The sequence below is a fragment of the Acinonyx jubatus genome, chromosome B1 (assembly GCF_027475565.1).
Source record: "Acinonyx jubatus isolate Ajub_Pintada_27869175 chromosome B1, VMU_Ajub_asm_v1.0, whole genome shotgun sequence".
Lineage (NCBI taxonomy): Eukaryota > Metazoa > Chordata > Mammalia > Carnivora > Felidae > Acinonyx > Acinonyx jubatus.
Genome location: NC_069382.1, coordinates 143,979,748 through 143,994,708, shown reverse-complemented (window position 1 = coordinate 143,994,708; position 14,961 = coordinate 143,979,748). Strand labels below are relative to the sequence as shown.

Below are 14,961 nucleotides of genomic sequence, written 5' to 3'. Positions count from 1 at the left end.
GCCCTCAAACACTCCCAGCCAGCTCACTATCTTCCTCACTGTTCCCTGAACATGCCAGACATTATTCTAACTAAGGCCTTTGCACTCATCCTTTGTTCCTCCTGGAATGTTCTTAAATAAAAATCATTTGGAAAAACAAATACCACCACTAAAATTAAAAAGGAAAAGAGGCCAATACCACATAAATAAGGAAACAGAAGTACCACTAACTCCACATACAATTACAGAAATACATGGACAGAAAGGACATCTCGTAACACATGCCTTATGTAAGTGGTTCACGGAAAGAAATCTTAAGTTTACTTGGTAGGAAATTAAAAGAGAATTATAAGGATGCATCGTATATAAACAGAGGATAGACAAATATTGCACACCAACAGATACATACAAACTCACCACGTTTAATTTTATAATACAAATGTATCTCATAGGGCTATTAAATCATAGTTATCAACAGAAGTATGCTACCACCATGGTAGACATATATACAGGATTGGGGGTAGCTATGGCTGCCTCTAGCCCTTCAGCCCATTCAACAGTAAGAGCTCTAAAATTGTGGGCTGCTCATTTTGGAGCACCAAGAGTAGCAGAAAGTAACTGGGGAATTCATTTCACAGCCACCTCAGTTAAAATGCTCTGTGATCTGTGTGACTTACAATGGAATTACCATCTAGCCAAAAACCTAACAGTCACTGGATATAGAGAGAGGCTTAATAAATGATTTAAAAGAGAATTACAATTGATAGAAAGACAACGGAGTTTTCCATAGTCCCTGGATGTGGCTTGCTTTATGCTAAATCAGAGGGACAGATTACAAAAAAGATGGTCCTCATAAGATGTTAAACGCTTCTGCCCTAGATATAGGGGAAAGGGAGGCATGAATAATCACCCAAACTTCTGTATAAGGTGGAAACAGAACTGAGACAATTCTGTCTCGTTATAGGATACTATTGCTCACAGACACTGCAACACTTATGGGACTACGGGGGCCAAAGACAGCTAGCACTTAAGAAAATCCAGGACCTTTCTCCCATTGACATGCTTTAATAAGTAGAAGAAAATTACATACCAGCTAGGTCTCATATTACAGATTAGAAAACTGCTATGTGCTTTATCCAGTTCTTGTGCCCCCACTCAGTTGTACAACAGCCACCTTTGCACTTGTCCTTGGAAGACAAGTCAGATACATGCACTCAATTGCACCATCAATCAGGATACAAATATGCAGTACCGATCTTATTTCCTACCAATGCTGCTGCTGGATAAAAATATTCCTTGTAATTACCAATATTCTCCTAATTTTTTGTCTTGCCACATTAACCAGATACTTCACCTATTGCCACCGCAGAAATTGCCACCGTGGTAACAGGACCCAAACATTGTGCAGAAACTTAGCTAACTACACTATCTGCATAATTAACACAGCATTAAAAGAGTGAGATTTTTCACATTAGCGTAGAGAGATTCACCATTATACCTTACTCCCCGGAATCTTCTGACAGCAGTCTAGACTTGGCACAAAAAGTGTGGGAGGAACATCCAGAAATTACCCTGCTGGTTGGAGCAGCCTGGGAAGATCGCTCAGAACACATATTGGGTGATGACAGCTGGCCACAACAAGTACATGTTGATTGGCTTCAGTGCCAAGATATGTTGACTTCCACGCAGCATCTTTACTGTAATAATTGCTTAACTAAAGTAGCAACAGCACTAGGAACTTTACAGGGATTAGTGGCAGTCACAAACAAAAATGGCTCAATTGATATACGTTGGCTTTTAATATACTTTTGTCAATGTATACAAAGGCTGATTGTTCAGAAAGATAATGGAGGACATCATTCTAGGCTACAAACATACCCACCTGTACCACATACGCATGATTTAGTCTTAAGTATTACAACCATAAGTATGGCCGCTACCCGGATGAACTCAGGAGATCCCAGCAATACTCCTAAATACAATGTAAACTTCCTTATATCGCAAAACCAGCCTACTCCTAACCTCGATTTTTCAAATCATGCCCCAACCATACCGGGACTGCCTGAACACATACAAGGCTATATTTTATACAATAACATCTCCCTCTTTTCAGAGACAATTACATATGCACTTAATTCTACTAGGGCTCGAAAAGCAACCTGAAGACACTTTTGCATTTATAGTGATATTAAGCTTTGCCAACAAACCTTTTATTCTAACTTACAAGCTGTACACCTTTACTGAGCCATACATAAATCACATACTAGATGGCTATAGACAAAATGATCAAGTGTGAAAGACCATAATTGTGCTCATTTAATGGAGACTTTAATCATGTCTCAAACCAACATGCCACTCACATTATAAATAAGAAAAATTTCCGTGAAAGCATAGAATCCATCACATTCATTAAATTTAAAAACATTACTACCATCCTTTATAATCTCACCACACAAACATATGTACTGAATGTAGAGCCATATACTGGAGGATATTGAACCTTATAATACACTCCTACAATTCTTTGTCAACACATGGTATGAATTTTGGTACCAACTGGGCACGGAACAAGAGGGTATCTATGAAGAACATGAATATCCTGAAAATGTTACTAATACTGATGAATATGACAGATATGAATATCTTGAAGTACTACTGTTAATAAACTCTCATCATCTCACTGTCCATACTTTAACACACCCATAGACAAGGTTTCAATGCCAACAGGATACCCAAGGGATTACAACATCTTATTCAGAAATGAAAATGTTACATATTATGATTGTTATTGGATGGGTTTTCCAAGCTTTCCAGTTTTTGGCAATTTTTAGGTGTTTATTTGTTTATTTAGAGAGAAAGAGGCAGAGAGAGACAGAAAGAATCTCCAGTAGGTTCTGCACTGCCATCACAGATGCTGGTACAGGGCTACCTCCCATGAAGTGTGAGATCATGATCTGAGCTGAAATGAAGAGTCAGACTCTTAACCAACTGAATCACCCAGGCGCCTCCATTTTTTTGACAATTTTTATGAGACGTAAAGATACACAATATAACAAACATGGCACTTTGTGTGCCAAGGTTTCATCAACCTATTTAACACCTAAATAATTTTATAAAAGAGGAAATAGAACATTTGCACCGGCTGTAATTGCATTGAAAACACATTATATGGAACAATTATGCCATAGTTGGACGTTAACATGCGTGAAAAGCTTTAAAGGTACTTTTTCCATGCATCTACACAGGGACACTGCTACAAGACCAATGCTTTTAAAACCAGTTCTGCCATGCTTTCAACGGAGCCTTACATCAGCACCCAAAAAGGGATATTTTTGCACAGAATATTCAGGGAACCAGCACCTCAACTATCCATTTGGAACAATTCAGATTTTAAAACAATTTTTTACAGAGTGGGGGCATTACCCTGGTGGACTAGTAAATTGCTCTAGAACAGCACAGATAAGATCAAATTCAGCTGCTGATACCTTCTGCATGCCAAATCGTAATAGGACAAAATCAAAGCTCTTGAACAATGCTATAATTAGGCAACTCTCACTTAATGGGATTGACGAATTTAATTCACACTTCCATATACAGGATATAGTATACAATGGAATGGTGACACAAAGTTTACGCATGGATGCCACATAAGCCCTCCATCATTGGAGATATCCCCACAATGTAGATTGCACCATGCCTTCATGGAATTGATATCTCTTCTAATGATAACACTTTCGGACATGATCCATACTTATCAAAAATTGGATACAATTACATGGTAGAATATTTTTAGAGATAATGGTTATGGCTTTAAGGACTACCTGTTATGGAGTCCTCTACTGCAAGCTAACATCCCACAACTTATAAACTACCAGTTACCATAACATAGTTAAAACAAAATGGTTCCAGGGCGCCCGGGTAGCTCAGTCGGTTGAGCGTCCGACTACATCTCAGGTCATGATCTCACAGTTTGTGAGTTTGAGCCCCGTGTCGAGCTCTGTGCTGACAGCTCAGAGCCTGGAGCTTGTTCCGGATTCTCTCTCCCTTTCTCTCTGCCCCTCCCCCGCTCACACCCTGTCTCTGTCTCTCCCAAAAATAAATAAACATTTTAAAAAAATTGAAAAAAAAGTTCCTGGAACTGTCTATAATTCCCATACAATCATCTCTAAATGAGTTCTAGCATGGGAGAGGTAAGTGGGGTAACATGATCTTAACCTGTAATCATACTCAATTTTTTTTAATGTTTATTTTTGAGAGAGAAAGAGACAGTGTGAGTGGGGTTGGGGCAGAGAGAGAGGGAGACACAGAAGCAGGCTCTGAGCTGTCTGCACAGAGCCCAACATAGGGCTTGAACTCATGAATCATGAGATCATGACCTAAGCTGAAGTCAGACGCTCAACCGATTGAGCCACCCAAGCGCCCCACCGACCTTTTTTAAACTAGGCAATTTTAATAACCTTGCAGCTATGATTCCATCACCTTAGGTCCTTTCATGCCTACATGGTATAAGACACAACTCAATTGCTCCAATGTTATTGCCATCTATGACACATCTGTTTGTAAATTACTTGACATATGACTGGCACATATAATGCTACCTTAACATCAAAAATCTGAACTCAACCTACATAACGAAGGAAGTGATCATACTGGTATGTCCAATTAGAAAAATTAGATCCAATACATTTTTTGCTATCCTTTGGCTAATACAACCTCAATTACACAAAGAAGATCACCAGCATGTTGGGAAACATTGGGAATTGATTTTTAACACTGGGCTTAGTGACACTGATTGATCCAGGTATGCAACAATTTTTTTCATGGATCCAACCATCAGTTGCAAGATGGGTAGAATATACATGGTTGGTATAGCATCATATCTTTGAGAATATAACCAGAACTAAATCATAGCTAATTTACATAGCTAAAGGAGTCACCTTTGACAAATGTGGTGTATCACCCAATAGTCGAGGCTCAGAGATCTAGGATCCTTCACTGCTGGCACATAATAAGTAGCAAGTGCTGATAGCTAACTTGGATCCGACCAAGACCTCATCTCAACTGCGTGCTCACATCTGGTTCATTAACTCCCAACCCCTTGTTCCATCTTGTTTCTTGTGTGACTTGTCTTGTGCTTTGCTTTGTGTGACATGTAAGCCAAGTTAAACACATGGTGAAAGGTCACGGAGTTTGGAATCCTGAACCTGCTTTACAATTATGTTAACCTTCCTTTATGCTTGAATACAGCTGACATTGTGGAAAGTCATAACTCTTGTGTATATCGCCTTCATAGCATGCTCGTGACACTGGAACTTCTTATAAGGAACTTCAGATTGAGCTTTTAATAGTCTTTCAAGGTTAAGAGCTAAACCAAATCAGACTTGCCGGCAATACCTATAGATTTCAGTTACTTCCTCTCTTTTTGAGTTCCCCCCCAAATATCCTTAGATTCCCGAACCTTCCAGGAAGTCACCTTCCTTATTCACCTGGTATGGTTCCTGGGAACCCTGTAAGCAAGGTATCAGCCTAATTTTTTCCAAGGGGCTTCACTGGGTCCATAAAGTCAATCTTAGTCCCTTAAAGCTATCTGGTCATATCTGAGCCTGTGCAAGTCTTTCTCAAATATGGCATTCCACACAAAGTCTTGGAAATGTAACCAATGTTTCCAGTGGTGGCACATTTTAAGGAGAACAGATTCTTATTGATCTTAGAGGGGAGGGGTGAGGGAATGGGTTAAATAGATGATAAGCACCAGGCGATGCTTAGCATTGTTGAATCAGGACACGGTACACCTGAAACTAATACTGATTTTCCATTTTGTCGTTGCCACAAGCCCCAGCCAAAGCCTCCTGGATATGAACTTACGTCTAATTCACAACCCACATCCGGCATTGTGCTTATACTATTCTCTGGGTAACTAGCAGCTGTATAGATTCCCATTTTGCATGACCTGCGACTAGAGGTTTCACTACTCAGATACCCAACCCGAATTTGCCTGTCATTGTATTTAGATCCAGATCCTGTAAAATATCTATGTCCAAATTATACTCAGCAATGGGGGAAATACTCACTAGAAAACAGCAAGGAGGTTAGTGTGTCTGACTTTGATCATTTGTCCCCATAGTCATCAATAGCCTTTATTTCTCCCTGAAATTTTGAGGGGGCTTCCAAATATAAGTGTGCATTCAGTTACTGTGTCTATTAGAGCTGGTACCATCTGTCAGTGCTAGACCAATAATGGTTAATTCGATGTGGGGCCTCCGGCTGCCCCCTGTTGTATGAACTAGAGGGCAACACTGGCCAAGCCCTACTCTCTAGTGGTAGGGGGTATCCACCTCGGGAGTCCCCCAGTTATTGGAGGGGCATGCAGTGACACACCTGGTTTATTGAGCTTTCTTTTGAGGCTTAGCAAGCCCAAGCTGGGTTGTTTGTATTTCCTCTCGGGGTCCCGGATAATATTATATCTTGCCACAATTGTCTATGAGAAACCTTGATGGACCCCCTTTCCACCATTTTATTATCGGCAGTATCCTTTGTTTCTCCCTGTTTTTCAACCCATCTAGTTCCCTTAAAATGGATTATTTTGGCTTTACTTAAGTCAGCCACCACAGGGATGACTGTAGCGATGGGCTAACAACCCACAGGGGCAAAGACAGACACTAAAGTCCCGCACCATTCCCCCAGGCTGACTATAAAATACAGTATCTACTATCTTCTTTCCCAGGACCCCACAGTCCTAACACCCAAGCGGCCACCGCTTCTCTGCCCTGTTGCTTTCTCACCATTTCTGAGAGGATAGCTAGCAATCCCACGGGCGATTTTAGGGCATCGCCGTACTCATGCACTGGTCCAAAACACTCAAAAGACCTGATCCAGTCTCCCCGCATGGCGGTGGCTGGCCAGCTTGGGATTTCCCCCAGAAACAGTGGGCTTTCCGCAGGTCAGCCCCTTCACTCATGCTTATTTCGTTTTTGGTATCCGGCAGACTAACCAACTGTTAGAAGGTGAAGGAGGGTCAGCGATGTATGCTTCATACTGAGAAGGCTCTGAAATACCAAAAAACGAAGCGAGCCACTCGGCACCATTTACAGAGTTGTTTTTGTTTTTGTTTTTTTAATTCAGGGTAACTTACAGACAGGAGCGATCTGGCATGTGGACGGACTGCTGAGTGATCCAGACGGTACTACCATTCTCTGCTCCTAGTAGGGCCTTAATCCTCAGCTTTTATGGAATGAGGAGCACCCTGTGAGGTCCCAGGGTAGTTATCTAAAGTGGTGCCACCTGTGTGCCAGAGGCCTTCTCCTAGTTATCTAAAGTGTCGCCATCTGTGTGCCAGAGGGGAGAACAAGATGGAGGGCCAAAGATGGAGTCAGTATTATTTGCACTCGTACAAGGAACCTTACTGTTGCCACAAAGTAGGGCAACTTAAGCTCTTGCCATTTCTCAAGATGGGGAATCTAATACTTAGGAGACCTCTGTGACGATGTTGCAGAGATTTATAGCATTTTGTTTCGTTTTAGCATTTTGGGTTTTTTTATTTTTTATTTTTATTTTTATTTTTTTCAATATATGAAATTTATTGTCAAATTGGTTTCCATACAACACATTTTGGGGTTTTTTAAATGTTTTTTCCTTTATTTATTTTTGGGAGAGAGAGAGCACAAGTGGGGAAGGGGCAGAGAGAGAGGGAGGGAGGGAGGGAGGGAGAGAGAGAGAGAGAGAGAGAGAACAGAGGATCTGAAGCAGGCTGTGCACAGACAGCACAGACCCCGATATGGGGCTCGAACTTACGAACTGTGAGATCACGACATGAGCCAAAGTTGATGCTCGACTGACTGAGCCACCCAGGCGCCCGTGGAATTTGTGTTTTTCATGACAATTTTAGGTTATGCTTTCTTTCCTTCGTAAGCAGTATTTAACCAATTTTTAAAATATCGTTTCTAGCTCTAAGTAAATTCCTCAAGTATTGGGGCCCAAAACTTACGTTTTCTAATGCTAGTTGATGTGTTGATAATGCCTATGCCTATGGTTTTTATATTTTATTGCATTTTAAGTACTTTTACTATAACCTTCTTTACCTCTCTTTTTAATACTTTTGTAACAAATGATGATGTCTTTTTTGGTTCTCTATGTTTTCATCATTCTTCAAGTGAATTTTTTTCTTTTATATCACATATTTAAGCAGCTTCCTCATGAAGGAAATATGAGCTGTGTGTAAGGAGTGACTTGATATTTCTGCCAAGTGTATTAATGTAAATATATGAAAAATATTTTATTTGCTAATAGTCTGGGGCATTATTTCACCACTGGGCATTTTTTGCAGAAATACAGAATTAGTATTCTTTAGTTTGACTACTTATGGTTTGTAAAGGGAGAGTGGACATAATTAGCTACAATTTTTCAAAACTGATGACTAGAGATCATTTTTAGCGAGTTTGTCCCTCCTATTAATTTTTAAAGCTAAAATGCTTATCTTTAGATTCCTGAAACTATGTTCTTTACCACCATTAATGAGACATAATGACTGTGGACCCTAGAGGAAGGCTGTGGTTTGGGCACATAATGAAGATGAGGAAGAGGTGGCTAGGGACAATACAAGGACAATGATGATACTTAATGTTTATTGAGAGCCATTATGTGTTAAGCCCTGTGCTAACAACTTTACTTTCTCATTTCTCACAGCAATTATGCAATGATGTTTGACAGTTCTGCCTCCCATTTTACAGATGAGGAAACTGACATTTAGTCTAGTTACCCAGGATCACTCAGGATAAAGATACAGGTGCAGTTCAAACTCCAGTTGGTCTGCTTTTGCAGTGTAAACTGGTAACCACGGCAATAGAGTGCCCTCTCTCCGCCCCGCCCCGCCCCAGGCAGGATGTCTCATTCCTGCCCACCCTCCTGAGTCAGGTGTCATATATTCCCAGCAATCCTCAGATTATAAGGTTCAAAGCTGGTGGGCACCTTTTCTTTAAAAACCACTCTGGGATTGCACATTTAAAAACAGAAGTCCCTCTTTTCCTTCTCACACATCCTAGCCTTATTGCCCTTTTCTCTCTTCCTCTTCATAGTTCTGTGGGATGGCTTTCAGCAAAAAGCGACCACTCATAGTGTCTCTCTCTCTCTCTTTTTTTTTTTAATTAAAAACATATTATGATACATCCTGGTGTGAGGATAGGAGACACTGTCATTTTATTTGAGCCTCTATAGAGAAAGTCCGAGGAGCTAATGCATTTGATACCATTTCACTTTGCAGGAGGAAAAGAAGTTTCCGTTACCCAGTGATGAATGTAATGATGAAACCTAGATAGAGCCAGGTCTATGTTTGTTACCATTTTTATTGCTACGTGCTCCCAATACAACAAACAGCATCAGTAGTTTACACTTTGATCCGAAGGAATTTTTAGCTTAGTAGAAAAGGAAGCTCAGAGACCAGAAGTATAACAAATATGTACAACTTTGTGGGAGGTTGTATGCGTGTGACGATCTTGCTCTGTATTCTCCTGTGGACCAGATGCATACATATGCAAGCAAACTAGAGAGAATTTCATTCCTGGGAAGTTTTTAGGGGAAAAAAAATGACTTCCGCTTGAGGTTCAGAGATTGTTTTCCTATCTGGAATTTACCTCGTTCAGTTCAACTTGAAAAGTCTTACATGAAGTAGCAGGCGATTCTTCAGAGGTACGGAGTCAGTAGGAGAAGCTGTGAGTTTGCCATGGTTAACACGCAAAGGTCCCTGTACATTCTGTGCTTGGAGAGGTTAACATCACTGTAGTTCGTTCGCATAATACATTTTTAGACAGTTCAGGAACTGACCTCAAAAACATTATGCTCACAACACTTTCTTTTTTCTTCTAAGTATTTATCTCTTTCATATACTTAAAAAAAAAGTGTTTCTAATTCATCATTTCATTTAAACAGCTATCTGAGTCCATACTATTTTATGTGTCATTGAACGGGAATAAGTCATTAACTCTGTATCAACTACTTTCAAAATGCAAAAAGTGTGCATAAAATTGAATTTAATTTTAGCTCTTTCATTTGGCTGCTGTATTTGCTTAAATTTCTCTTCCATGCGCAAAATGTGCATCTCTAATTGTGTCTCTCTAGTTTACTAAAATATGTCATTGATACTAGCGTAAATATTTAGTACATAAAAATACTATCAAGAAAAAAATCACCTTTTAATAAATATCTTCAGTTCTGAATTCTATTTACAAGTACTTTACATCTACTCCCTGGAGAGAGCATTTCTGGCTTCACTGTGAGCAAGGTGACCACTGACATAAATTACTAGCACATTATTGCAGTCAGATGCATTGTGGTTGTGAACATTTGGATATGAACCATGCAGAAAATAAATATTGCAACCATTGACAAATACTTTCTTGAATCTTCTTCCAAAGCCCCAGAGTCCTGCTATACTTGGGTATCAACTGTAGTTCGTTGATGCTTTTCTCGGCTACCAACATACAAATGATCTCGAAACATTTTCCCTTTGTTGTTATTACAGTACATTGGGTATAACCGTTTGTATATGTCAACAAAGGGAAAAGAAAAAACAACAAGAACACAGGACACTTCAGCGGTGCCTATTGGGGTCCCGGTAGTAGGGTTTTAATTTTGTCTTGCACAGGCTAACTTACTAGTCTCTGTTCCCTGTGACCACAAGTATACTAAGACACCAATCCTACCCCTTTTTATATAAAGGCTGGAAGGTAATAGGTAAGTGGAAATCTGTACATCTGTAGCACATCTGATTTTTCTTTTTCTGTGATGTACGTATCGCATTGTTGATTAAACAAAACCACACAACAACACCCTTTGTGTCGTCAGCAGCTACGATTCTTCTTGTTCATAATATTCTGCTTTGAAAATCAACCCATAGAATGTCAAATAAGGCAATACTGAACAACAGGCATCTAGAGCATCCAGAAATGTAATATAGTAAACAATCATTTGAGAACACATCTCTTAAAATAATACTGATTTCTGCAATATACAGTATTTACACGACAGCTGCAAATTCGCTCATACAATACTTCTAATATAGATAAATAGGAATACAAGTCTAAGAATTCTTTGCTCCATTTCCAAAATATTTTGTTAAAGTGTAAACTGTTGGCACCTCTTTTTTTGTTTTTAGTGTAACTTTTTAAAAATAAAAAAAAGCTGATATACATAATTGGTTCCAGTCCGCTTGCTGCTTTAGAGAGTGACCAACACACTTAGCAACTTACTTTCCTTCTATTAATAATCTTTGGCGCTTTCTTCCAATGAATTCTGGTAAATGAGTCAGTGCAGAACAAAAGGAGGATGAAAGCAACTAGAAAGTGAACCAGCACTTTTTGTTCCTCCACGTACAGATAAAATGAGTTGACAATTTACGGAGATTTACACTTGAAACAAGTATGCACCATGGGGAGAGAGAGCTTGTCCGGGTTTTCCTCTGATTGCTAGCCGTTGAGGTTCACTTTCTCATCTTTCCAAAGTGGGTGATCTTATGGGACGTCTCTTGTCAATAATTTTTTCATCTTTCTTTGAGGTTCTTGCCTGAGAAGAAGCACCTATTGAATCACCGACTGCAAGGAAGTGGGCGGCAGCCATTTCTGAAGATGAGTTGAGGTGGCCACTCTTGGCGGGTGGGGAGGCCAGTCTCAGAGTCTTGCTTCCTGCTTGCTGAGCTCTCCTCTGGGGTAAGTTAGCACCATCAGGTTTACTGTTTGGCCTGGAAGCAGTGACTGCATTTGGACCTCCCACTGAAGAAATCCTACTCAAAGATTTCTTCTCAGCAGGGGGCTCTGAATGGTAAGGAACCAAAGATGTAGGCACTGCTAGAGATCCAGGGAGGTCACTAGGGTTAAAGATAGCATCATCATGAGTTTCAGCAGCTTCTGGAAGGTATGGTGGTGGCAGGGTGCTACTGCGCTTGCTACATGATTCACAACATAACTTGTTATAACCTGGTATGGAGCAGTATCGTGCCAGCACCTCCATTTGACAGAAGATGGACTTGTCTCCCAAACATGGCTCATCTGTAAAAATTAAAAGACAAAATAACACATACATCTAAACATAAAATAAAGGGGAAGAATTAAAATTGTTTATGAATATAAAAAATTTTAAGTAAAATCTAACATTAATGGGAGTTATCTAAACGAGCCTTTCATTAAAAATACGAAGGTTATGGGGCGCCTGGGTGGCTCAGTCGGTTGAGCGTCCGACTTTGGCTCAGGTCATGATGTCACGATCTGTGAGTTCGAGCCCCGCGTCGGGCTCTGTGCTGACAGCTCTGAGCCTGGAGCCCGTTTCAGATTCTGTGTCTCCCTCTCTCTCTGCCCCTCCCCTGTTCATGCTCTGTCTCTGTCTCAAAAATAAAAAATAAAAATAAAAATAAAAGTTAAAAAAATATGAAGGTTAGTGGTGGGAATGTAAATTGGTGGATCTACTACAGACAACAATGTGGAGACTCCTTAAAAAATTAAAAATAGAGGCGCCTGGGTGGCTCAGTCGGTTAAGCGTCCGACTTCGGCTCAGGTCATGATCTCACGGTTCGTGGGTTCCAGCCCCGCGTCGGGCTCTGTGCTGACAGCTCAGACCCTGGAACCTGCTTCAGATTCTGGGTCTCTCCATCTCTCGGCCCCTCCCCTGCTCATGCTCTGTGTCTCTCTGCCTCTCAATAATATATAAATGTTAAAAAAATTTTTTTAAATTAAAAATATAACAACCATATGATCCAATAATTCCGAGAAGGGGTATGTATCTGAAGAAAATGATAACACCAATTCTAAAAGACATATGCACCCCATGTTTACTGCGCCATTATTTACAATAGCCAAGACATGGAAATAAATGTCCAGTGATGGATGGATGAATGGATACAGAAATTGTGGTATATATATTGCAATGGAGTATCACTCAGTTATAAAAAAGAATGAAATCTTGCCATTTACAACATGGATGGACCTTCGAGGCATTATGCTGAATGAAACAACTCAGAGGAAGACAAATACTGCATGATCTCACTTGTGTGAGGAATCGAAAAATAAAACCTCATTGATAGAGAACAGAATGGTGGTTGCCAGAGGCAGGGGCTGGGGAGTAGGTGAAACGGGTGAAGGGGGTCAAAAGGTAGAAATTTTTAGTCATAAAATAAATGTCCAAATGACTAAATATTGTATTGCATATTTAAAAACTGCCAAAGGTAGATCTTTGACATTCTCATTGCAAGAAAAAATAACTTTGTAACTATATATTATGACAGATATTAACCAGACTTATGGTTGTAAGCATTTCACAATGTATAAAGATATCAAATCATTATATTGCATCTGAAACTAACATAAAGTTATATGTCAGTTATACCTCAATAAAAAATATGAACATTTGGAGAAATTCACTGACGTAGTTCTTTATGTGCAGAGCACTTGGGTTGACCACCATTTTAACATCTCTGTCAAGAGTCTGCAGATTGAGGGTACTTTCTCTTCCTAGTAGGAACACATATCTCATTTTAGAATGAGAAAATAGGATTCATTTTGGCACAAATATTTGTAGGATATAAAGGAGACATCTTTTTTTTTCTTTTTGTTCAGTACCTTTTTTTTTAATGTTTATTTTTGAGAGAGACAGAGAGAGACAGAGAGAGAACATGGAGGGCGGGGGGAGAGGTGCAGAGAGAGAGGAAGACACAGAATCTGAAGCAGGCTCCAGGTTCTGAGAGCTGTCAGCACAGGGCCTGACGCGGGGCTCGAACCCACAGACTATGAGATCATGACCTGAGTCAAAGCTGGATGCCCAACCAACTGAGCCGTATAGATGCTCCCTGTTTTTTTTTTGTGTGTGTGTGTGTGTGTTTTAATTTTACGGTCTTTCTGGCTTTCTAATAGAGTAGCTTCTACATTAAATCTAAATTTAAAATCATAATAAATTCTAAAGACCTGTTGGAACAAATTAAATCTTAAAAATGTATTACTGAAAGAATCAAATAATATCCAGAGTCAATGCAATGGTTTCATTTTCACTACTGAATATTCTTAGGCTATTTGTTATTTGAAAGCATAACTTTGGGTAAAGTATACCAACATTCGTTTGAAAAATTCATGGTTTTAAAATTTAATTTCATTGAATTGATAACACTTTATGTACCTTACTAAAGTAACACTCATAAAACAATACAGATGTGTGTGGACTATTTTTATTATTTTTTAATTTTTTTATTATAAATTATAAGAATTAGATTCCAAAAAATTCCAAACGTTGAGCTCATGGACACATTAGTTTATACTTATTTTCAGCCATTTTAGGGCATATCTTATGCAGAGCCCAAGAACTCGGTGCAACTCCGAAATACTGATCCTATGTCCAAATCATAAACACAAAGAATTCTAAATTGTGGCATTTATGTACTATAATCACTTAAAATTACAGTGTGTTACTGAGTAATGCCCTATGGCTAGGTAAGGAACCTGCCATATAAATTGCTAAAGAAATAAAGAACCTTTTTTTCTAAAGTTTGGGGAAGAAAAGACAGTTGGCAAGAGCAATAAACAGCTAAAATTACCACCTATACCTATTACCGATTACAAATTATAAAATTAATTATAAAATTATCTATTAGAGTTATAATACCATATCCCCTTTCCAAATTGTGGAATGACCTGTATTTGCCTGACATTTACAGATCTATTAGATGGTATGACGTGTCTAAATATTTGATGTTAGCTAAGGTAATCATCTAATTATGTTGTGAACGCCTGTGAGTCATATTCACGGGTTTCACCTCAAATACCCTTATCACTTCTGAATTACCTTTTCTACGCCTATATCTTAAAATAAGATTAATTTCTTCTTCCATATGTTTAAGGCTCTAGGTCCTGAGATGAGAGGCCTTTATTTGACTTTGTATTCTCTTCTCCCTCTGACCCTTCACCCCCTTGCGCCTCCCTTCACCCCCCTCACCCCCATCTGTGGCCCAGCTCA

At 39.4% G+C, this 14,961-nt stretch overlaps 1 protein-coding gene across 4 annotated transcripts in view; it reads right to left on the bottom strand.

The window, feature by feature from the left end:
- Positions 1-9,303: 9,303 nt before the first annotated feature.
- ADAMTS3 (ADAM metallopeptidase with thrombospondin type 1 motif 3) overlaps positions 9,304-14,961 on the bottom strand; it is a 260,534-nt gene continuing 254,876 nt past the window's right edge. For all 4 annotated transcript variants that reach the window (XM_053217261.1, XM_027058162.2, XM_027058163.2 and 1 more), the window contains exon 22: positions 9,304-12,014. In XM_053217261.1, coding sequence (XP_053073236.1) covers positions 11,458-12,014 — 557 coding nt within the window. In that variant the 3' untranslated portion in view covers positions 9,304-11,457. The remainder of the gene's footprint in view (positions 12,015-14,961) is intronic.